A 26,559-nucleotide genomic window follows, 5' to 3' on the forward strand; every position below is an offset into this window, starting at 1 on the left:
CCATATATATGCGTTAGTATACTGTATTGGTGTTTTTCTTTCTGGCTTACTTCACTCTGTATAATAGGCTCCAGTTTCATCCACCTCATTAGAACTGATTCAAATATATGGCAAAACGAATACAATATTGTAAAGGTAAAAAATAAAATATAATAAAAATAAGAATCATCAGTGATGTTTGATAAGAATTTTCTTGTCCAGCTTTCAGAAATTATGATTTAATAAGTTCAGAGTGACCCAAGTTTCTGTCTTATTATCCAGCACCCTACAGGTGGTCTGAAGTTCAATCACTGTCTTTTTCTCTAAGAACAAGCCCTTCTTTCAGCTTCTCTCATAAAAATAACTTCCTTCATGGATTCATTTCTATTCCTCTTAAGCAGATTCAGTTTGACAGCCCTCTGTGATTATCTCTTTTACATACTCTATATTTTTGATTATCATTTTATATCATAACTTTGTTTAAATGTCTGCTTTCTCCAACTAACTATGAGATCTGTGAAGACAACACAGTCTAAAGACAGTGAGTGGGTTAGATTCTCACTGCAACCCAAAGAATGTAGTAATGTAGAGCTAAAAAACAAAACAGAAGAAAACCTTCATGGCATAAATATGTCTAATGCTGTAGAATTGGATTAAGTGTAAAAAGAAGGTTTCAGAAGAGTAGGTATATTGGGATATCATCTCTATGAGTTAATTTATCCAAAGAAAATGAAAACACTATTTGAAAATATATGTGTATTCCAATGTTTATAGTAGCATTGTTTACATTAACTGAGAAATGAAAGCAACTTAAGTGTCCATCAACAGATGAATGGATAAAGAAGATGTGGTATATAGGCAATGGAATATTACTTAGCTGCAGAAAAGAATGAAATTTTACCATTTGTGACAGCATGGATAGAACTGGAGGATATTATGCTTAGTGAAATAAGTCAGAGAAAAACAAATACTGTATGTTTTCACTTATATGTGGAAGCTAAAGAGTGAAACAAATGAACAAATATAGCAAGACATAAAGGACTCACAGGTACAAAGAACACACTAGTGGTTGCCGAAGGGCAGAAGGGTTGCAGGAGGAGCAAATAGGTAAAGGGCACTAAGAGGTACAAACTGATAGGTATGAAGTATGTATAAAATGTACAGCACAGGACATATAGCCAACATTTTATAATAGTTTTATATGGAGTAAGTTTTATAATGATAATAAATTACTACAGTGGTAAAGAGTCTGTCTGCCAATGCAGGAGATGCAAGAGACATTGGCTTGATCCCTGGGTCAGGAAGATGCCCTGGAGGAGGAAATGGCAACCACTCCAGTATTCTTGCTGGGAAAATTCCATGGACAGAGGAGCCTGGTGGCTACCGTCCATGGGGTCACAAAGAGTCAGACACAACTGGTCAACTGAGCATTCACAATGTCAGAAACTAATATCACATTGTAAGTCAATTATACTTCAATTTAAAAAAGAAAAGAAAAAGAGGTTAAAAAAAAAAAGTAAATCATACCAAAGAATAATTGGTGATTGAACTGGCTACTAATTTTGCAGCCAAAATGACCCCAATTTGAGACACTATTTTTATTCCATAAATCAGTATAGAGTAAATGCCATGAAAAATACAGTTCAGTTATTTTCATTGATGTCAGAATGTGGCTCAGTGCTATGAATGGGATACTTTATAAATAACTTTGGGAGTGATGAACCTCTCGTTCCTGGAAAGGTACAAATCAAAGCTGAAGGATGGCTACTTAGGTGTTCTGAAAGGGACTCGATGCTTAGGTTGGAAGATGGACTAGGTACTTTTATATGTGCTGTTTTTTATTAACATTTTAAAAGAGAATCAACATTCTGTTGTTTAGCAGTAGCCAGTTTATTTATTATGGGTGTGAAATTGAGGAGAGATGTGAAGGAAGGAGTATACACTTTGGAGGCATGCAGACCCAGGTCTGATTTCTAGATCTCTACCTATTATCAGTTTATCAATGAGCAATTTACTTAACTTCTCTGGTGATTTGTTTTCACATCTGTGCAATGACGATCATAACACCTGCCTTTCAAGATTATTAGTAAAACATGAAAAATGTATATGAATTTATACACAGTGGTTGACACATGAAATAAGAATTTAGGGCATGTTAGCTAGCATAATTAAATGATGAAGAAAGGATTTGGGCATAGGTTGGGAATTAATGTACTTTAAAAATCTTTCTGAAGACTAAACATCAATGATGATAATATATGGATGGCTCCATGGTGTTAAAGAGTCAAAAAACCCTCATACTCCATTACAACAACATCTTCTAAGTTAGCACTAGCTTTACATTTCAGCTTCCCCATGGAGTTTAGTGAGATTTTCAGCTGCACTCCCCTCCCGTCGCATTTTATTTTTTATTTTGTTGTTGTCTTTTTAAAAGAGAAAAGTCTGGTTGTGACGATTATCTGTTATTACTTCCAAATAAGAACATGCTTTCATTTACTGAAATTAGATCCCCATTCACTATGTTGGCATACTCTGGGCTGTCTCCTCCAGAGGGCTGGAGGCCTGTTAGATGGTACTCAGTTGGAAACTGGCAGCACTGAGTCTCTGCCAAGGCTGGCAGACCTTTAACGTGGCATCTGGTGACCTTTTTGCTGAGCCCCCTGGGTCCTCCATTTGCGATTTGATGTTCTCAGCAGGGGTGTAATCCAAATCAAATGTGAGATCTGGTGAGATGGGGTTGCAGGGGAGGTGGGGCCAGTGTGGGATCTGTACATTGCTTTGGGCAGAGGATGCTGCTAGATACCCTTGCCATGTTTCTTTCTAATCCTGAGAGTCTGAACTCTAATAGAGGGTAGCACTAAAGTCTAATCCTGAGACTCTGAGCTCTAATAAAAGACTGGTTTGTAGGAAGAGCCCAACGTGAAAGGGAACAATTGGACAATTTTCTCCTCATTTATTTATCATCCAGCCATACTGTCATTCTCCCTAATTGCTGTAGTTCCCAGATGACACTAAACTCTTCACAGCACCCCTGAGAGCAGCAGCTGAGGTTAGAAGTACATATGAGGAAGCTAGCTGTGTCTTGTTTCCAAGATAGTATTGATGGCATTGTTTTTCCCTTTTTCTGAAATGGCAAATTTCTATTTTCAACAGTGCAGGTAGATAGCACACAAGCCTAGAATAAAGAACTGTGGGTTTGTGAACAACATATCAACCAACGCGTGTTGACAAATTGTGCTAACAGCAGACACATGCCATTTCTCAGCTGGGGAGTCTTTTTCATGATAAATTGAAAGTGTTATGCATGTTGTTGTTTTTTTAAAGCAGCTTTTACTTTAAACAGATTTAACAGATTATTTTTACTTTTACATACACTATGGCTGTTTTAACAGACAGGCAGTTATATTTCATAGTTCTCAGGCAATTTTATCCTAAGACTGCCCACAAAAGGATTTTAAAGGTCATGAAAGCAAAAATGATTTAACTGTCCTTGCCTTCATCCAGAAGAGTTAACTGTTTGCCCCATTACCATTTTTGCTTTTAAATCCTGCACTTCCTGCTTGGTGCCTTCTCTAATTTCTGTTTCTCATATATTCCCTAATTTCCACAGACTTTTTTTCCTGACTCTACTGGCACCTGGAACAATCAAGATGCAACCAGGAAGATTTAGATTTAAATCCTGGCTGTACCATTGCAAAGCCAGGTAGAATTAGACAATGATATAAACCCTCTGAACCTAAATTTTTCATCCTAAAATGAGAATAATATGAGCACCTACCTATAGGGCTGATCTAAAGATTAAATAAATGAATGTTTGTAAATGGCTATAATGTGGCTGTCATATACTTACTCAGTAATACTATTATTTTTGAAACCCCTGCAAAGTATAATTACTTATTTTTCTTAAGAACTTCAAATAGCACTGATTCTTTGTAGCATTCTATTGACATTTATTTATATACCAAATAGGTATACTTCTTGTGGTCTTCCCCTGTGGCTCAGCTGGTTAAGAATCCGCCTGCAATGAGGGAGACCTGGGTTCGATCCCTGGGTTGGGAAGATCCCCTGGAGAAGGGAAAGGCTTCCCACTCCAGGATTCTAGCCTAGAGAATTCCATGGACTGTATAGTCCATGGCGTCGCAAAGAGTTGGGCACAACTGAGTGACTTTTACTTCACTTCACTTAGGTATATTTCATATTATTTATGTAAATCTTATGCCAATTTCTTTTAACACTTTGTAGAAATATACCTATATAATACATAAAGTACACATCATAAGTATACCACTCACTCACTGAATTTTCACAAACATGAAATATGCTTGCAACAGACATCCAGATCAAGAAATGAATTGGTACCACATTCCTAGAAACACCCCTGAGGTTCCCTTCTGGACTTTATACCTCCCTGCAAAGGTAACCACTATCCTGACTTCTAGAAACATGTTTATATCAGTTGTTAACTTTATTACTCCTATATTTTTGGATAGCCAAATGAAATTAAATTTCTTAAGATCAGGGACTGTATATTATATGTCTTCTCTCATTGAAGAACTATATATTAAATATACACTCCCCCAACATTCCCAGTTTACTCTATTGTCATCCAGCTACATCCTATCTGACAAGTCTCCAGCCCTGGATGAAACTGTCTGCCTGCCTTGTATCTCCACGAGGACTGCAGAGCATGCATCCTCTCCAACTGGTGCCACAAAATCCGTGGTCTCCAGCCTTCGAGTGACCACTCGGTTGTGTCCAGCCAACCTTCCTTCTTTGTCTGATCGGCTATCTTTATAGCAGCTATTTCAAGCCATATTCCCTTAAATTCAGACCTGCTACCCCAACATTTCCTTTTTTGAGACCCAACAGGTAGTCAGGAAACCTTGTATGTCAAAGAGAAAATTTAAGCTGTCAGCAATTTGGCCAGTCTCCTGTCACCAAATGTTAAAATTTGCCTACATCCTCACCCATTTTCCTGCTACCTGACCCTGAGGTTTCATTTCTGTCTCTGTCTTCTCAGTGACATTCCATCTCATTTTGTCAGGATTCATCTTATGTCATCAATGATATCCTCTCCTTTTCCTTGGTCAGTTGGCTCTTCATTTAAATGTGTTAAAGTCCCTACTGTCTTTAGTTTCTTTTATTTAATTTTTTTTTATTGGAGTATAGTTGATTTATAATGTTGCTCCAATCTTTGCTGTCTAGAGAATGACTCAGCTATATAATATAGACATGTTTTTAATTTCTTTTCCATTCTTTTCTGTTCTTTTCCATAATGGTTTATCACAGGATGTTAAATACAGTTCTCTGTGCTATATTGTAGGCTCTTGTTGCTTATTCTTTCTATATATAATAGTTTATATCTGCTAATCCCACACTCCCAGTCCTTCCCTCCTTTACCCCCTCCCCTCTAGTAGCCATAAGTCTGACCTCTATGTTTATTTCTGTTTTGTAGATAAGCTCATTTGTGCCATATTTTAGATTCCACATATAAGTGATATAATATGGTATTTGTTTTTCTCTGCCTGACTTACTTCACTTATGATAATTTCTACTTATATCCATGTGTTGCAAATGGCATTATTTTACTCTTTCTTAAGTCTGAGTAGTATTCCATAGTATATGTATATTACCACATCTTTATCCATTCCTCTGTCAATGGACATCTAGTTTGTTTCCATGTTTTGGCTATTACGAATACTGCTGCTATAAACATAGGTGTGCATGTATATTCTTAAATTACAGTTCTCTCCAGGTACATGCCTGGGAGTAGAATTGCTCGGTCATACGGTAACTCTATTTTTAGTTTTTTAGGAAGCCTCTACAATGTTTTCCATAGTGACTGTACCAGTTTGCATCCCCACAAGCAGCATAAGAGGTTTCCTTTTTCTACACACCCTCTCCAGCATTTGTTATTTGAGATTTATTTAATGATGACCATTCTCATGGGTGTGAGGTGGTATCTCCTTGTAGTTTTGATTTGCATTTCTCTAATAAAGAGCAATGTTGAGCACCTTTTCATGTGCCTATTGACTATCATATGTCTTCTTTGGAGGAATGTCTATTAAGGTCTTCTACCCATTTTTTGATTGGCTTATTTATTTTTTTTGTCGAGTTGTATGAGCTATTTGTATATTTTGAAGATAAATATGACGATAACAAAGCCCTATCTGAAACCAACATTGTACTCCAGTCACCCCATTTCTCTCCTCTCCTGAAGCCAAAATTCTTCACAGAGGTCTTTATACTTCCTACCTTTGGTTTCTGATCCCTCCTCTTTTGTCAACCCCCTTCAGTCTAGCGTCTACCTCTATTACCTCAGGGAAATTCCTCATGTCAGGTTTCCTGATGACGTCCTTTTGGCTTAACTCAATGGACACTTTTCAGAACTCACTTTTCTCAACAGCATGTGAGGTGTTGATTATGCCATCTCTCTGGCAACATTCTCTTCACTTTATTGCTAAGACCACACTCTTCTGGTTTTTCTTCTACCTTACTTAGAATTTCTTCCAAGTCTCCTTTTAGGGCTCTTCGCTCTGTAAATGTAGGTGTTCCTCTCAGCTCTTTCCTAAGCCTTCTTTGCTTCTCATGCTGCCATGACTTAAGAGAATTAATGTAAAAAATATACATATGTCAATCTTGGCCTTATTCAAATCAACAAGTGTTGTAGCCATTGTTTTATGCTCAGATTACATGACACACTTTAACATGGGTCCTTTCCACTGCATCAATAATAACAGCTAAAATTTATACAACCTTCTAGGCATAATGCATAGCTATTTTTTTAAATTATTTTTATTGATAATAAAATAATATTTCTTCATGTTAGAAATTTAGAATAATAGTTTTATTATATAGTATAATATGGTATATAGTATAGTATATAATATAGTATAATGTGGGCTTCCCAAGTAGCTCAGTGGTAAAGAATCCACCTTCCAATGCAGGAGATGCTGGTTCAACCCCTGGGTCAAGAAAATCCCCTGGAGAAGGGAATGACTACCTATTCCAGTGTTCTTGCCTGGAGAACTCCATGGACCGAGGAGCCTGGTGGGCTATAGTCTGGGTCACAAAGAGTTGAACATGACTGAATGACTAACAACAGTACACTGCCTGTAGTATAATGTAATATCCTGGCTTCTGTTAGGAGGTTCTTACTGTTTACTTCTGACATATTTCCTTCTACATATATTATGCACTCTCACACAAAGACACATGTATTTATATATGAGTTTATATAGTTGAGATAATTATCTTTTTCATTTATTTGTATAACAAGATATTTTTTCATTAAAATTATTTGTAACTATTTTAATAGCACCATACATTATCTCAAACGAACATAGAATGAAACACTCAACACATCCACCTATTAATAAATAGTTTAAAATTTTTCTTTTTCCACATTTTTTACTTAATATGAATTCTTAAAAATTGATTTACTAGGTCAAAAATTTTAGCTTCCTGACTCTTTAATATATTTAGTCCAGTCACCCACTGTAAGAATTCTATTTATTTATGTGACCATGAGCATTTGTATTCTTTATTTCCGAAGAAGTTTTCTATATTTAAAACAATACCATGTAATTGTGACTTATGTCTTTTAGTTACTAAACAAAGTTGCATAATTTGTAGATTTTTGTTTTTATATAAATTTCTTTGAGCCATTCCTACAATTTTTCCCCCTCTATTTAATATTAAAATTAAATGGAGGACTACTGAGAGAAAAAGAAGCCTTCTGGTGAGACAATTAAGGGGAGACACAGAGCAGAACTGGAGCTGGCAAAATGCCTTGACTTTCTTCTTTTTCTAGTTGTAAACACTGAAAATACCTGTTAGACTTTTAAGGAAGAAAGATAAGTAATAACCTTTAGGGTTCATCTTTGAAACTGCCATTTCTTACAGTAAGGATTTTAGAGCAGATGGATAGATTATAAGGAAGGTAAAGCCTGAGAAAATAACATGGTTTCTCTATGGTAAATGATCCCTAGACAAATAATAATGTTTACTTCTTCATTCCGTCATGCTAAATTACCAATATTCCCACCACCAGACTAACACCTGCCTTTTCTTATGCCAGCTTAGTGCAGGTGGAGTGTGCCCTGAGTAACAAAGCACAAAACTTGTTTCTTTGCAGCAAGGAGAACCAGAACTTGAAGGCAGAAACTCAAACAGTGCTCCAGAAATCAGTGACTGGTGATGCAAAGCCCATCGGTGGAGACCCACCAGCTCTGACTGATCCCACAGATCATCAAATCAATCACGACCCAGATGATGTGAAAGAGAGCAAGCACCAAGAGAACAACCAGAAACCAGAGGACAACGGGAAGCTCCTAACAGGAGCACTCAGTTGTAGATTTCTGGATGGCAAAGTGAGTAACAAATTCTTAAACTTTCCTTGGTAATTGGCTAGGAAATTCAGTTGGGTTGGAAACATACACTCACATCAACACATGCTTGTTCTAATGGTAATTAATACATTTTGCATCAAATAGAATCAAAATCATTTTTTAAATCTGAAAATGAATTTTGAGATCATTCTGTATATTGCATCTTCACTGACCGCTAACTGAATTGGTCAACCTACTCTGTGACTAAATGATCGTTATACAGTGATGCATCATCACTTGTGCAAATTTGGGGTGTGTTGGAGGAGGAGGGTTTGTCTGCTTTAATGTTATAGGAAAAGATAATTTATTTTCAAAACCCAATGAAATCATGTCTAGATATCAAAGAATTATCAGCCCTAAACTATCTTCATAGAAATATTAATACATTATCACTGCCCTCTGCTAAGAATCAACCAAACAATCCACAACAGATTAACTTGATAATGCTGAATCTAAATGATTATTAATTTGTAATTAAAAAGCAAGAGTAGCAGCAATAGAAAATTGGACCCAATTAAGACCAACTAATGATTCATTGGTAACAAAGTACCATTTCAAAAAATTGCTGAAATTGCAATTAAACAAATATATAGAGGAGGAGTTTTGTAGCACCGCCAAGAATGAAGTGACAGTCGGATATTTTAGTAGAATACTGAATTAGAGTCTGCAGTAAACTCTAACATAACTATCTTTAGTTTATAATTTTAATAGCCCTTTCTAAATCACTCAGATGCTCACTAGTTTTCAGTCATGAGAATATAAAAGCCTGTGGATTTGTGATCTTTTATTCATTAGAACTCTGCAAAAATTACAATATGGAGTGGCTACCAGTTCACCAATGGACCTCAGACCTCAGACCATGTTCTGCAAGGTCTCAAACACTGGGGACTTCTCATTTTTCTCCTAAAATTTTTATTGATCCTTCTAACTGTACCATATTATATACTCATGTAGAAATTTTGGAAAATGGAAGAATATAAATAAGAAAAAATAAAATGCAAAGAAAAATAATAGTTTATTTCTTTCTCATCTTTTTTTCATGCATAGATACCAAATACGAATCATCACATATATGTTCTTTGTCATCCTGGTCTATTCACTTCATATCCAGAATTCTCCCACAGCTTCAAAAAATTCATCCTAAGCATTATGTTTAATGTCCCTGTGAGAGTCATACTCAGAACTAACACTTAGAATTTGCTACATGCCAGGCACTATTCTAGCTTCCCTGGCGGCTCAGACAGTAAGGAGTCTGCCCTCGGTACAGAAGATCCCAGTTCAATTCCTGGGTCGGGAAGATCCCCTGGAGAAGGGAATGGCAACCCACTCCAGTATTCTTGCTTGGAGAATTCCATGGACAGAGGAGTGGGCTCCGGTCCATGGGGTCACAAAGAGTCGGACACGGCTGAGTGACTCACACCCAGAGGCACTATTCTAAGCTGTTTATATATATTAACTAACCTACTACTCCCAAGCACTCAGTGAGGTAGGAACTTCTATTATCTTCAGATCATAGAAGAAGGAACTGAAAAACAAAGACATCAAGTGCTTTGCCCAGGTCATAAGGCTGAGAAGTGGCAGAGCCACAGTTGAGGTCCAGATTCTAGGGCCTTAATCCCCAAACTATATTCATTCGTTTATATGGATATAACATGTCTCATTTAATCCCTATTGATGGGCGTTTAAGTCATTTCTAGTTTTTCTTTTATAAATGAAAGTTTGTTTGACCCTCTCTCTACCCATCTGGGATACAGGGTCTGCATTAGCCACTGTGACAGGCAGAGTGTTCACTAGGTAAGTTGTTCTTGGACCTCCACGGTCTGGATTCTTTACTAGCTCTGCAGTGCCAGAGGGAGACAATTTGTCCCTCCCCTCCCAGGATTCAAGGGGTTTCTTATGGGAGGCTCAGCAGGGCTAACACCCACCCATCAAACACAGCAAGACCTCGTGGGAAGTGTGGGGCCTGACTAATTGGTTCTGTCTGCCGAGTGTAGGATCCTGGCTGGCCAGATGGCAGCCATGGCTGCCTGGTACAGAGACACTCATTACCACCTTGACTAAGTGGTAAGTGGAATCCTGCCACAGTGAAAGAAGTAAACCAATCAGAGCTCCTTCTAGATTCCTGTTCTTCACATATAGATGAAAATAAGCTTTCCTGTCTGGGATGTAGCAGGCAGTCTGGACCGGCTGAATTTGCTCTAAAAGAAAAGTAAACGTGGGTTAAGGACTGGCAAGTGTGAAACTCTGTTCTAAATTACAGGTAAACTCAAAGATAACCCTAGGAAGAGGTAAGTAAAGCTGAAAATGTTAAGAGAAGCAATAGTAAGATATCTTATAAATCAGCAAATACAAACTCTCATTTCACAAATGAATAATAAGAGACCCAGAGAGCTTAAATGATGTTTCAAGATCTCACAGACAGAGCCTGGCTCTTCTCACTGCCAGCCCTAGGATCTTTTGTCTCTTAAATTCTCTCCTTATACATTTTTAAAAATACATATATGCTGTTTACACTGTTTCTCAGAAGTATCAGCTCTGCTTTCTCTCAGAAAATAAAAAAGAATCTGTGACTAGCGGCAAACTCAGTAGCACAGTTTCAAAAATAAAATTAAAGTGTGCTTTTTGCATCTGGCAGCATGAGAATGAAAGTGTTAGTGCTTTAATTTTAATAATTATCACAGTTGATTGGTAGTACGTTCCTTTCAAAGCCATTTTGCTTGTTTTGTCTTGCTTTTCCTCCACAACTGCCTGTTCTAGAACTCTGCCACTCCTGCTCACTCAGCTCACTCTAGAGAGACTTTGATTTTTCTTTAAAATGTTTAATGACTATAAACCCTTCAGGTTGCTATTTATACTGATAGGTTATTCAGTATAAACTATCAAATGAGTATGGACATTCAGTTTTTAGTGAATCCCTCTCATAATGCCTCCTTTCAATGACCTGATATTAAATATGGCCATGTGGTTAAATTTGTACCCAGGATTTCCTTTGAATCAGGTATGGTGAGGTGACAGATAAAGAGACAACTGCCTTTGAAAGAACTTGTGACTTAGATTTCCCAGGGGAAGCGGGTATGCCACACTGTGCAGGGCCGCATGTGGAAGCACCAAGATCAGGAGGCAGAAGAATAAGGGAAAAGCACAGGCCACGGCCTTTATTGGGGTTTCCATGGGAAAGGTAATGCGGGCAGGGTTAGCAGATTAGAACTGGCTGGCTTGAACAACTCCAGTGAGTGGGCTTTGGGTAGAGGGGCTATCCCCAGTCTGATATGTGGACCTAGGTTCATTTGGGACAGGGGAAATACTGAGTTGGTATGTGAGTTAGATAAGGGAGGTGGTTAGAGACATAGATTTAGGTTGATTGGTTTGCATATGAAAGATGTGTTTACAGGCTTACTTTTTCTTTGTCACAAACACCTTTTATCAGGCACAAAAGAAAACATGTCTAATTGCCCATTTATTTATCAAACTTGTGTTAACTGCATAATGCTGAAATTAATGTTGAGATAAGCTCTCTTCTTGGGGGATTAAATGACTCAATGACCTCGGGGCTTGAAGTCTTTTGGAATGGGACCATGTTTTAAGAATTAGTTGGCTCACTCATATTTTCCATTTTTTTCCCTCTTTCTCTTCCCCATCCCTTCTGATCCATTTATCTTTGCTTCTTTAAGGTTTCCAACCAGGCAAATGTCTACTGCATCTCTCAACCAACTGGAGACCAGTCCCTGTCCTATATCCATGGCCTCCCCAGGAGAAACTTTAGAGACTGGTCCTTAGAACAGATGGCAAGGAGCAGCTCTGACCAACCCAAGGTGGGAGCTGTTGAGCTGTTTTCTATTGTAGATGAAGGGATATTATTTGTCAACTGTGTATTTTGATGTGGAACAGATAATAAGATGGTCTAAGATAGACTGGTGGATACCACACCCGATATGTCTCATCAGCTTTCCAGGAAACTTCCCTGGGAGCCCACAGGCAAACCTCAAATGTTCCGCATGACCATCACATCTTCCTTCCCTCTTCCTCCTCCCAGATCCCGGTCTTTAAGATTTATCATTCTAAAATCTCATATAATAAAAAATATATATTTTGTAAAAGACAAATGATATACCTTAAAGAACCTTCTATCAGAGCATGTACTCTGAAATGATTTGCTTCTTTTCTTCACCTGAAGGAAAAGATCTTGAGACGTTACAAACTAATGAATACATCCATATTGAATACTTACTTTCAAGTGTAAGTATTCTTCCTATTCGGGACAAGGCCTGAATGTGGAGGCTCTAATACCAACTCAAGTACTCTTCTGCTTCCTTGTGTTGGTCTTCAGTCACTTTGGTTTAGAGCCCTGTTAATTTGTTGTTGTTGTTGTTTCAGGATATTGGCCAGAGACCAAGTGGAACAAAAAAAGAAGACACTTTTCTTCTTGCCCTGGTCAGAAGAGAACTCAAGTCTCTTCCTTTGAGTTCTGGCTTATTAGACAAACTTCAGAAAGAGCTGAAGGTATTGGATCCTGTCTCTTCAGGATTTCTTCTCCAATCTCAGCTGAGCCACCTCTTCTTAAGGCTTGAAGTCCCTCTGCAGTTGCCAACAGTCAAGATCCTTTGCCAGAGATTTTCTAGGGGGAGCTCTCCTGAAATGGTAGGACCATCTTGCTACTTTATTGAGTTCCCTTTGTTTATTTGACTTGTACCCACCAGAGTAATAGAATCAAAAGGTAAGTTTCTTTCTTGAAAATAACCTTTGCCATTGACCCCTAAGCTACAAAGCCTATTTATAGTCATATGTAGAAATCTCTAGTCAGATAAGACCCAAATAGAAAATAGATTTAGGTCCTTTGTTGTTGGTGGTGCTCAGTTGCCCAGTCATGTCCGACTCTTTGTGACCCCATGGACTGCAGCACACTAGGCCTCCCTGTCCCCCACCATCTCCCGGAGTTGGCCCAAGTTCATTTCATTGCATCAGTAATGCAGTCCAGCCATCTCATCCTCTAACGCCCTCTTCTCCTTCTGCCCTCAATCTTGCCCAGCATCAGGGACTTTTCCAATGAGTCATCTGTTCACATCAGATGACCATGATACTGGAGCTTCAGCTTCAACATCAGTCCTTCCAGTGAAAATTCAGGGTTGAACTCCCTTAAGATCGACTGGTGTGATCTCCTTGCTGCCTTGACTTTCAGGAATTCAACACCACAGTTCAAAGGCATCAATTCTTTGGCATTCTGCCTTCTTTATGGTCCAACTCTCACAACTGCACATGACCACTGGGAAGACCATAGCCTTGACTATAAGGACCTTTGTCGGCAGAGCAGTGTCTCTGCTTTTCAACACACTGTCTAGGTGTGTCATTGCTTTCCTGTCAGAAAGCAATCATCTTCTGATTTCATGGCTTCAGTCACTCTCTGCAGTGATTTTGGAGCCCAAGAAGAGAAAATCTGTCACAACTTCCACTTTTTCCCCTTCTATTTGCCATGCAGTAATGGGGCTGGATGCCATGATCTTAGTTTGTTTGTTTGTTTTTTCCCCTAATATTTAGTCTTAAGCTAGCTCTTTCACTCTTCTCCTTCACCCTCATCAAGAGGCTCTTTAGTTCCTCTTCACTTTCTGCCATAAGAGTGGTATCATCTGCATATCTGAGATTGTTGATGTTTCTCCTGCCTATCTTGATTCCATCTTGTAATTTATCCAGTCTGGCATTTCTCATGATGTGCTCAGCATATAGGTTAAACAAACAGGGTAACAACAGACAGCCCTGTCATACTCCTTTCTTGATCTTGAACCAGTTGTTCCATACAGGGTTCTAACTTCTTGACCCTCATACAGGTTTCTCAGGAGACAGGTAAGATGGTCTGGTATTCCCATCTCTCTAAGAGCTTTCCACAGTTTGTCATGATCCACAGAGTTAAAGGCTTTAGCATAGTTGATGAAACAGAGATAGATGTTTTTTCTGAAATTCCCTTGCTTTCTGTATAATCCAGTGAATTTTAGCAATTTGATCTCTAGTTCCTCTTCCTTTTCTAAACCCAGCTTGGACATCTGGAAGTTCTTGGTTCACATAATGCTGAAGCCTAGCATCCAAGACAGTACCACCATGTACCACCAGCGGGGTTAGCCCTGTTTAATTTCTCTTTAAAAGGTTCCCTGTCCCAGATTTCATTGTCTGCTCTTAACACCATTGGAATAGTTAGAGATTCAAGATAACAGGTCTGTTTACAAGCTGATTGGTCTATAAGCTCTGAGGTTAGAATGGAGAACTTGATAAAGATGTATCATGACAGTTCCTAGAGATTTAGAGATAGGAGGCATCTTTGAAATATGGCTCATCACCATCATTTTACTAATTAGGAAACTGAAACCCAGAGGATCAAGGAATTTCCTCAGGACACTCAGAGAATTAATGGCAGACCCAGGGCAGATATAAAGGTTCCCCAAAGATAAGGCCAGGGTTCTTTTTCTGAGCATTGCACTTCCTAAGTTCACACTGTAAGTGAATACACAGCATAGTCCAAGTGTAACAGAATTCTGGGAGTGAGAAGACAATATCCTAAAATAGGAAGAAATAATAGCAATGGAAAAATCATAAATGAGCATGTGTTGATGGAAAATCAGGCCAAAACCAATTTCATAAGGCTAACGTGAAGATTTAGTAATATAATAAATGCAAATGACCTGGCCTCATGTTTAACATTTAGTAGGTTCTATCTCTTGCCCACTCCTAACCTGCAAAAATAGAATTAATTTTATATTTATGAAAAGTATTTAGCAATACAATGTCAATCTATTAGTGCAACCTTTATGAATCTTTAATTCAAGTCGATTCTCCCGCCTGAGTCCTAGTTTCTGTCAGGACCTTATCTGGCTTCCCTTCCCCACTGCTACCCACCTCCACTATGCTGGAGTTGTCTGCCCATCAGAGTCCCTAGAATAATCATCCAGTCAAGCAATGGAAATGGATGACATTCTTTTAGTCTTTTCCTATGTAAAAGAAAAAGAAAGTCTTAAGTTTTTCACTTAGGTAAATAAAGCCTTGCCCCCAAGTAATCTGACTTTATCTTTTGAATATATCTCAATATAAGTATATAATATATATAATAAATATATGAGACTTGTGAGAGAGAGAGAAGGTAGAGGCTAGGTCATGCTGTTGTAACAAAGAGCCCCAAAGTCTCAGTGGCTTAAAAGAATGAAAGCTTATTTTTCATAATGAGTCCTGCCTAGGCTCTTCTCAGTACCATCATCATCTTAGCTCCAAATCCAGGCTGGTGAAGCATCCACTCTGGAGTATTAGTGGATATGATAGCAGAGGGGATAAAGAGATATTTGGGTGGGGGGTGGGGTTCATGTCAGCAGTTTAATCCTCAGCCCAGAAGTAGTGCAGGTCACTTATGCTCTCACTCATTGGCCAGAACTGATCATGACCCTACTCAACCATGAAACAACCAGCAAGTATCATTTTACCACATGTCCAGAAGGGAAAATAAAAGGAATTGTTGGACAAAAAAAAAAAAAAAAGCACTAGTAATTACTATAATATATTTTAAAATGTTTTTAAATTTTTCAATGCTAAAAATTTTTCCAAATACATTTTATCTCAACAAAGGTCCATCTAGTCAAGGCTATGGTTTTTCCAGTGGTCATGTATGGATGTGAGAGTTGGACTGTGAAGAAAGCTGAGCACCGAAGAATTGATGCTTTTGAACTGTGGTGTTGGAGAAGACTCTTGAGAGTCCCTTGGACTGCAAGGAGATCCAATCAGTCCATCCTAAAGGAGATCAGTCCTGGGTGTTCATTGGAAGGACTGATGCTAAAGCTGAAACTCCAATACTTTGGCCACCTAATGCCAAGAGTTGACTCATTGGAAAAGACCCTGATGCTGGGAGGGATTGAGGGTAGGAGGAGAAGGAGATAACAGAGGATGAGATGGCTGGAAGGCATAACCGACTTGATGCACATGAGTTTGGGTGAACTCCAGGAGTTGGTGATGGACAGGGAGGCCTGGCGTACTGTGATTCATGGGGTCACAAAGAGTCGGACACAACTGAGCAACTGAACTGAACTGACATTTTATCTCAGCAGGTATCTTCTTTCCCCTAAGTGTAAATTAAATGAGGATATTCTCTTTGATATTTAATTTTCAGGTGAATTATGAAAAGCTACTCTGGTTTTTAAAAGTTGCAGCTTCAGAAGATACAGAGCAAAACAAAGGAGTTGAGGACAGCAACGTAAAAGAAACTCAGAGTAGTAGCCATCAAAGGTACTTTTTTCCCTATTTATGGGCATAGTGTGTATAGACTTCAAGAGCTGACAGGGATCTTGGAAGTAATACATTTGAAAACTTCACCCAGTGCAAAATCACTTTACTCTTTACCAATGCTTTGCCTTTTGCTTATAGTTTTCTTTTCTCCCTCCTGTGCAGGCATGCATACAAAGTTATTTGCAACAATGCGTCTTTTTTTATGAGATTGCCATGTGAAAATGAAAAACCTCGTTTTGAAATAATAAATGAATGTGTACCAGGCAGAGTTCCTGTCCACATGGTGTTATTCCAGAAATATGTTCAGACAGTGAACTCCTGGGTTACGGGCACTAGCAGAAAAAGGTTTGAGGTACAGAAATCAGTAATTCCTTCATATAATCTCAAAGGAAAGAAAGAACCCAACATAAATATAGGACGTGAGGAACAGCATTAGAGATGAGACACAGTAAAGCATGATAGTCTGTATTCTCCACAAAAAATGACAAAATGCAGTGGTTAGGAGCTTAACTTCTATTGACAGAAACCTAGACTCAATTCCTGTTTCTGCCCATTAGTGACTCTGTAAACTTGGGCTGTTCACTTACCCTCTCTGTGCTTCCATTCTCCAGCTGTTAAATGCAAACAATGATAGATTTCCCTTCACTTTATAGATTTGTAAGAGGAACTGAGTTAGTCATTGCATAGTTCTTAAAAATGGTACATGATAGGGCTTGTTACTATTTTGAAACTGTCCCTGGAGGTTCAGATGGTAAAGAACCTACCTACACTGCTAGAGACCTAGGTTAGATCCCTGGGTCAGAAAGATCCCCTGGAGAAGGGAATGGCTACCCACTCCAGTATTCTTGCCGGGAGAATTCCATGGACAGAGGAGCCTGGCAGGCTACAGCCCATGGGGTTGCAAAGAGTCAAATATAACTGAGCAACTAATACTACTATTACTACTTCCAGAAAACATCCTTTCCAGTTCCAAATAATGTGACATAGTGAGCCATGGCACTGAAGTATGTCACTTCACTCTAGGAAAAAGGCAGGGTTTCCTATAAAATTGTCCTTGGACCAAGTGACAGACTTAATTCCTTTCTACAATGTGCAATGTGGCCTTTTTGATTGCATTACTTCATTCTACATGCATCCATCGAATGCCAGCTGTTTGCCAGGCACACTTTGCTGAGCACAGTGAATTCAGAGATTGGCAAGGCTCAATCTCTCCCTCAAGGGCTAACAGTCCAAAGAAAGTGATGCTGCCATATGGGTACACCAGTCAACTATCACTTGGAGCAACTTCCCTGCTGAGAACCATAAATCCCTAGCAATATTTAATAATCAGCAGCCATACTTCATATAGTAGAGATAGTGAGATTTGCAACCTGAGAAGTAGGAGATGATGCATCAGAACAAATGGCCACTTACTGGCAGATATGGGTCTCATGAATCCTAGACAGGAAGTCTTTCCTGAGCCCTAGACTAGGTTATATCTCTTTGCTGTATAACCTCATAGCCCTTTCTTTTTATAGTAGTCGTTGTGCTTGTAATTACTTCTTTGACATTTGAGGTGAGGAATAGTGTCTTTCCTGGCCAACTCAGTGTCCAGCATAGTTCTAGCATAGTTCCTGGCACACGGGAGATGCTCAATAAATATCTGTGGAATGTCATCGGCACCTCCAATTATCCAAAGAGCTTGCATTATTTCACTTGCAGGAACATTTGGATATCTACTATATAAAAAAGGTCCATAAAGATATCATTTTGAATTCATCAGAGAAGGTGCTGCTCTATATAAACCAGACAGTGTGTTTGCGGAAGTGCAGGACTGATGGCCTGCAATGAATCCAGGCTCTTTACTAATTAATGTACAGCTCAGAAAAAGTCCCTCCCATGTTCTGTCAGGTAGAGCTTTATGTGGGACAGCTCTATGATGTTTAAAATGCCTCCAGCATCACCAGTGGCAACAGCTTTCATCACCTAAGTGGGACCAGATGAAGTAAACTCCTGCAGAAGGTTTTTCTATGAAATCCACCAGCTGCAGTAAATGGGCTCCATATAAAACCTCCCATTCAGTACTCCGTGTACTGAGCCGAGGGCCAAAGTCTTTCTTATGAATTCCTTCCTGCAGAAACTGGTGTTACAAGAAAAGGAAAGAGGAAGGAAACCTGATTCAAATCTGGAACAGATTTGCCAATCTGTACAAGATCCACAGATATATGTGCAAAACAGACTCGGCCCACATCTTACGGTACAGTTTACAAGGGAGGTCAGACAGAAAACAACAGCTAAAAGAATCAGGAAGCAATCGCAACTTGAGGGAAACTTATTACAGGAAAAGAACAAATAAATTTGAAAGAGTTTCTCAAGCAGGGGGTTCAGGAGCACTAGGGGGGCTGACTGTGAACCTCAGTTCCCAGTGCCTCACTCAGGGACATCATATTGGCAACTGGAAACTGACCACGGTGGGAGTTTTTGCACCATAAAATTTAGTAAGGCTGCAGATTACAGCTTTATCTTAGAGAGCTGGTCATTAATGATTTACCAGCATACCACTGAAAGGAAACTGATTTACATGAATGGAGTTTGGGGGATATCATAGAATGTCTGTCTAGAGAAGTGGAACTTAAGTTGAAACAGAGGAAACAGGAAAAGCTTCACTCTGAAGGAGATAGCACAGCTTGGATCTGGAAGAACATATACACTGGAATGTTAAATGAATAAACACCCCAAAGTAGTTTCATAAAATAAATGACTATAACACTTTATCACCTTGTTTTCACCAATCATTTAAAGAAACAACAAACAGATACACCATCTTAGTAACTACATACATTTGGATGCCAGACAGTAAATAAATAATTGTTCCCAAAACTTTTCTGGGTTTTCCAGACTCAAAGAGCAGAGTCAAGGATAATGAAGGAAGTTTACCTGGTTCAAGATTTCCTTCTAGATAGCTTCCCTGACTACAGGGATCTGGTAGGATCTGCTTTGCTTGTGGCAATGGACAGTTTGGGAATTTGCTATCAAATTGCTATTGATATTTGCTATCAATAGTTATCTGGACTTAAGAAAAGTGTTAATAAGATTGAATAGGTAAGTAAACTGCTATGGTCAATTCTAAGTTTCCCTCATCTGGAAAAAAATTAGTGGATTACAAGTTGTAGTCTATGATCTAGTTGAATGGATTCGTACCTCTGAGAGAAGAGACTGTGGGACTCACTAGAATAGAACAAACTTTAGTTGACCTGTGCAGTCTCCTCATGCAGTCCCGTGATGAGGTTACCCAGATTTAGAAGGCCTTGCTGGGTGGGTTCTCTGGTTCCACAGTGTATGGCAGGGGTAAAAGATCAGGTATGAAAACACACAGCAGCTTTGAGTAAATTGTCTTTTCACAGCCTTTCTCCTGCTTCTCCAAGCAGTATCGCCCCTCAAGACTACAACTCACAGTCAGAAGTGAACGAGAGCCTGTTGGAAGTCCTGAAGATGGCACTGAGGGCAACCAAGGCCAAACTCAACATAGAGAAACTCAACCTGAGTTTTCGAAAAGAAGATCGCTCATTCTCTGGCTGCCTGCCCCCACCCAAGGTAACCTAAATTAGATTTCAGATTCATTCATCTCCAGAAGGCTATCTTGGGGCACTGGGTCTATAGTAAGAAGGCGCAGTTCACTAAGAATAAACATACTGAGATCCATAACTGGCTAGCTTTGAAAGTAGGAGTGCATATATACTAATTATGTAGGTCCTAGGAAAATTTAAACTATGTAAGTTCAGTATTTATTATGTAAGCCTAATAATCACTTCCCAAATTTTAATCAACTAAGAGGAAAATAATAAGCTAAAGAAAACAGAATGTTTACGGTAAAGATTTCCATTTCCTGTTTTTACTTCTAATTTCTTATGTAATAAATTGGCCATCTCTTTCGAGAAGGAAATGGCAACCCACTCCAGTACTCTTGCCTTGAAAATGCCATGGACAGAGGAGCTTGGTGCAGGCTACTGTCCATGGGGTTGCAAACAGTCGGGCATGACTGAGCGACTTCACTTTCTTTCTTTCTTTGGAAATCAAGCCATTTCTTGTTTAATAGAAACTTTAAAATGAGGGCTTCCCTGGGGGCTCAGTGGTAAAGAATCTACCTTCAGCCAATGCAGAAGACCTGAGCTTGATCCCTGGTCCAGGAGGATCCCACATCCCCAAGCCCATGTACCACAACGACTGAGCCTGTGCTTTAGAGCCCAAGAGCCGCCACTACTGAGCCAACGTCCAGCAACTACTGAAGCCCCATGCCCTAGAGCCTGTGCCCTGCAACAAGAGAAGCCACCGTGATGAGGAGCCTGCACAGCACAGTGAAGAGTGGCCCGCCCTCACCACAGCTAAGAAAGCCCACGCAAAAGCAATGAAGACCAAGCACAGCCAAAAATAAATCAATACAGTTATATTTAAAATAAAGTTTAAAGTGATTAAAAGACACTGAAATAAAAATTCAAATTAAAAAAAAAGCCCAGTTTTGATCTGTGTTCTGCCTGTGGATTACATTTCACAATTAACTTATTTTCTGCGCTCAAGAGAAAAAAAAACAAGAGTAAAGAATTGTGAAATATGCTGAATTGGTCCAGGAATTACTTACACTGGGCTATGTTTTATGCTAACAATAGACAGTATGACAATATCTAAATAACATTTCACAGTGGAAAACAAATATTTTTTCCAAAGCTAAGTGTTCATGTATCACATCCTCTACCAGCTTCCAGTGAGGTCACCAGGCAGTACTCTGTTCTTTAGGGACACCAAATTGTAGGAACTGATGTGGTTTATTGCTGATAGAGATTAGCAATGCTGTTTTGGAGCATTAATTAACTGGATAGATATGTTTCATAAAAAAGGATCCAGAACCATATTAACTCATGTGTTGTATTCACCCAAACAAACTCCAGTCATGAGATTACCTTGCATACAGGCAAAATAATAGTGACCACATTGACTGCAATTCCATTCACAACAACTTGCACTACCAGGCTTTGCTGAGTTCTTCCTAAACTGCCAAACACTGCATTAAATGCTTTACTTATATTTACTCATTGAACATTTACAGGTAAATGGAAGACCTAGGTAGATGTTATAATACCCATTTAATAAATGAAATAAACAACAACTGATTCTCAGAGAAGACAACTGAATCTCTCAAGAACCACAGCTAGCAAGAGGCAGAGCCAGGATTCAAATACAGAAGAATACTGGACACTGAGAGACAGAATTGGAACTCCAATAGGCAGATGATAGCTGGAAGATTTTACTGAGTCTAGGATACAGGAATTAAAAATCCAGAGGAACAAAAAGGATTGTAATTTATAGGGGAAAAAAGGTTCTGAAACAAAGATTGGAAAAAGCCTTTCATCCAGGTAAACAGGAGTTAAGAATTGAGAGAGGATTCAAAAAAGCAAGTGATATTTACTAAGAAACCAAGGACACAATATATTGAAAGTGGATTCTTATTCTATGACAGAAGTAGCTTTCTTTCTTTTTCATTTATATAGTCAACTAACCATGCAAAGGCAAAGTCACATGATAGTGTGCATGTGTGCTGTATACATGAATATTAAACATTCAAACATGTTTCACTGGAGGAGAGAACATTACAGGAGATTCCACACATCATAAATGGCCTTTATTGTGTTTTTGAGAAGATCAGCAGAAATTGACTAAGCAGGAACCACTCTTTGTCAGATTAGAAAATACATACCAGTATCAGTGAAGCTTGAATGTTCTCAGATGACACTCATAGAATGGAATATGAATGACTTGAAAATCAAAATAAATTTGCTTAAGCTCTTTGAGTCTCTGATTTTCCATCTGGAAAAAAGTGGGCTCCAAATATCTACCTCCTGTGTCTATTGTGAGGATTAAGTAAGATAAGTATGTGAAAGCACTCAGTATACTGTTTGATATGTGAGGCACTCAGGAAATAGGTTTCCCTTCCATATATATATATATATATATTTTTTTTTTTTTTTTAATCAGTGTTTGGTGAAATTGTCACTGCAAAATAGTCTAAGGAAGGAGGCTCTTTCCCAGGGTCAAGTGATGGCCACATGGAGTGCTGGCTGTCAGAGCAGGCTCTGAATGTCTTCCTCCAACAGCTGGCCCTGAAAGCTTAAATTTGTGGTTCATATTGAAGAAAATGGGGCACATTTTCCTTGAAGCTGGTCTGCCTCTCATGAGCCATCTGGCATCTCTTAAGACATCTGGAACTCACTCAAAGTATATTACAGTTCCGGGAGGCATGGCAAATAGAACTGTGATTCCCCAGAATGTGAGATAAATTGAGGCCCAATGGACACTGGATATGACACGCAGCAGCAGCTGCACCCCAACATCCTTGTTGCTGGACACAGGACTTCAGAGGCAACTGGGAAAGGCCATATGAATTGTTTCTCTTTTTGATCAATAGTTGTAAAGGGCACAAGGGAGAGGATCTCAGACCTCCTTGAGTTTCTCATGAAACCTATGCACGCTGTATTCAGAGGGGGAGAGGAGCACATCCCCACAGCCAGTATTTCAGAGGGTTCACGGATCACCTGTACCTCCTCAGATAACTTAAAGTTGTTCTGAAGGATGATCTATGGGTCCTATCACTCCAATCAATGGCACTGTCACCAACCTCAAAGAACAGTATAAAAACATATCTGATATCTGTCATCCTCGTTCTGTGGACTCGCTCATTCTGTCCCTGTCACATCCTTCATTCAATGATGGCTCAGGAAGGACTCCTGAGGGCAATGTGGACCCACATACATTTATTTGTTAACTTCCCTGACCATTATTCATATCAGGTATGATGGTAAAGAATCTGCCTGCAATGCAGGAGACCTGGGTTTGATCCTTGGGTCAGGAAGATTCCCTGGAGCAGGGAATGGCTACCCTCTCCAGTATTCTTACCTGGAGAATTCCATGGACAGAGGAGCCTGGCGCATACAGTCCACGGGGTCACAAAAGAGTTGGATGATCAACACTTGCACTTTCTTGTCCATGGATTGAATAGGCTGTGGAACCTAAGAAGTTTCCAAGCATAGAGGTTCAGTTTAACACTTTTATACATAATCCATATTCTTTACCTTCTGAACTCCTTTCTGCTCTATAATGCACAGCCCTTCCAAACTACTCCCAGACCTTCCTGCCAGGAGGAACTCCTAGAACACAGGTTACTCTACCTCTAACTACTCTTTGCCTGATGTTCATGCAACCTCCTCAGTATCATCAGGAGGGAATCCCATTACTGAGTGAACAGGGGCTTACGAATGTGAAATTTGTTCCCTTGGCAAGACTACAGCTATGACACTAGTTTACCAAGTGACCAAAACTGTAATACATTCTTCTGCAGTTGGCCAGACTCCTTTTTTGTGTTTAGTTGTTTCTCCATCAGTACACTCTGCCCTAAAATATAAATGATTTATACTAGCCTCAAATCGTTCCCTACTTCCAAACCAGTCACCATCTTTCCGATCAATATGGCATGTTTATTCTTGCATTCAACATACTAATCACACAGTGTGCTCTGGGCAGTGTGATAAGGCATTGAGGACAACACACGATTATGATTTCAGTTTCAGAGTTCTCCAGGAGTTCAGGGAAAAGGTAGTATTTTAAACATGTTACAATTTTGTATGACAAACACATTGGTGGCAGTAACTTTGAACACAGAGAAGGAATAACAACCTAGCCTCACCCAAAAACTCCAGAGGAAATAAAGCAAATACTGCATCTTAGAGGACATGTGAATTTGACAAAGAATTTTGGTAGGGCAGAAGAAAGGACAGGAAAGGTTTTCTAGGTAAAAGGTGCAATGTGAAATGTTACTGAGATGGAAGAGAGCATGGCTAGTTCAGGGAATGCTAAACTACTCATATAGGCAGAACACAGTGAGTGCATGGTGACTGGGGTCAGTGGGAGATGCTGCTCAAGTTGATGTTAGAATGGTTGGAGGAACAAGTTTTTGAAGGGTCTTTCTAAGGAATGTGACTTTATCCTGAACTCGAGTGGAATCATTGAAGAATAATAAATAAGTGAATGATATGATCAAATTTGAAATTTGAAAAGAGCACTCTAATAGATATGGAGAATTAGAGACATTGAGAAACTTTAAAAGGCTATTCCAGTAATTCAAGCAAGAAATTATGAGAATTTAAACCAGGAAAGTAGCAGGAGGGATGGAGATATCAAGGAGGTAGAAAAGTAGGTCTTGGTGACCTAATTAGACATAGATCCTGAATTAGGAGGAATGAAAAATGACTCCCAAGGTTCTGACTTTGACTAGATGGTGGTACCATTCTCTAAGACAGGAAACAGAAAAGGAGTTTGGGGAGGCAAAGGAAAGAATGCTGAGTTCACTTTTGAGCGTGTTGATGTAGCTTGAGAGAGTAAAGCTAAATAATGACATAAGGGTCTTCAATATGGAGTTGAAGCTTTGTGAATAATTAGAATTATTAAAGGACATAAAAGAAGGTAAGAAGCGAAGGTTGAGGAGGACACCTGTTGTTAAGGAGCAGGTAGATGAAGACAAGCCAAGAAAGGAGACCAAAAATAATCAAAAGAGACATGGGAGTGATCAAGAAAGCCAAGAGAAGAGATCTAGGAAAGGATGGCACGATCAGCCATGCCACAGGCTGCAAAGAGATCATCTGTAATTGGGAGTGAAAAATATTCATTAAATGGAAAACTTCAGAGGTTACTAGTGACTTGGTAAATACAATTTAAGTAGAGTGACGGGGTAAAATGCAAATGAAGCCACAAATGGGAAGGAAGTAGAGAGAGCATCTGTGCATCAGTCTCTCCAGGAGCATTTTGAGGAAATGTATTTATTTTACTTGTCACTTTCTAAATAACATAGGTATTTTATTTACATTTGATTTTTTAAATGCCCTTATTGAACTGAAGAAACCATATACAACCAAACATTTTCTTATTGAATAAAGACATCATAATGAATATTCATGGATTTTAAAAATAATCCTAGATAACACTAAATTGCCAGGATTTTCTGGTAGATGTTTCTATTGCTCTTCCACAACTGTCAGTTCATAGCAGCTATCAATCAATCTACTTCTAGGAACCCTGATGTACTATTTCTAATCTGCTGTTCATTTAGCCTAGAGCAAAACTCAATGTTGCCAGAAGTAAATAAACTGTTTTTAGAATACCCTGTTAATACTGATGTTTAAAAATACATTAATATGCTCTAATCATGAGGATAAGTTGATTTTTATTTATTTTGTAAAATGGCATAACATAACTAATTTCTATCACTCTATTTTTGCAAACCTATGCCTTTACCTTTAGTACTTTTCACTAATTCATTCATTCCTAATTCATCTATATATTCATTTATTCAATAAGTAATTTTCAACACTGTGCTTGGCAATGGTGATAGGAAAATGAAGGAAACACAGTCCAACCCTCAATAAACCAGTCTTTTAGAGATGCTATAATGAACAGATATTTACTGCCCAGTGAAAAGGATTATAAAACTATAGTAGAGTGAATTATGCCAAAATACGTTTAGTTTCTAAAAAGCACAATGCTCTTTCTCACCCGTTATTTACACATGCATTTCTTCTGCCTGGAATTATCCTCAACTCCTTATTTTTCTGGCACATTATTATTCCTTTTTTTCATGTTTTATATCTGTCTTTTCCCTTCCCTAAAATACTCCTCTACAGCTAGTAAGTAACATGTTTCTAACCCAGATTGGTTGTTTCCTTCCAAAAAGACAAATGAAGATTAGGCTTTTGTCACTGTATCAAAATATAGGTTATATTATTCAAGTATGGTCAGACCAACAGATCAGGAGGCGATTGCCGTTGGAAAGATAGTCTTTTACTCACAGTTCCCAAGAGGAGGGGCACAGACACCACACGGGCCACATGATGAAACACCAGAGTTGGTCAGGAGGCAGAGG

The 26,559-nt window shown here is 38.8% G+C and overlaps 1 protein-coding gene across 2 annotated transcripts in view; it reads left to right on the forward strand.

Moving 5' to 3' along the window:
- Positions 1 to 26,559, forward strand: part of C3H1orf87 (chromosome 3 C1orf87 homolog) — an 83,262-nt gene that overhangs the window by 14,736 nt on the left and 41,967 nt on the right. For both annotated transcript variants that reach the window (XM_005204505.5, NM_001206121.3), the window contains exons 3-7: positions 8,117 to 8,351; positions 12,041 to 12,181; positions 12,744 to 13,007; positions 16,504 to 16,619; positions 20,027 to 20,192. In XM_005204505.5, coding sequence (XP_005204562.2) covers positions 8,117 to 8,351; positions 12,041 to 12,181; positions 12,744 to 13,007; positions 16,504 to 16,619; positions 20,027 to 20,192 — 922 coding nt within the window. The remainder of the gene's footprint in view (positions 1 to 8,116; positions 8,352 to 12,040; positions 12,182 to 12,743; positions 13,008 to 16,503; positions 16,620 to 20,026; positions 20,193 to 26,559) is intronic.

This window comes from Bos taurus, chromosome 3, assembly GCF_002263795.3.
Source record: "Bos taurus isolate L1 Dominette 01449 registration number 42190680 breed Hereford chromosome 3, ARS-UCD2.0, whole genome shotgun sequence".
NCBI classification, from domain to species: Eukaryota; Metazoa; Chordata; class Mammalia; order Artiodactyla; family Bovidae; genus Bos; species Bos taurus.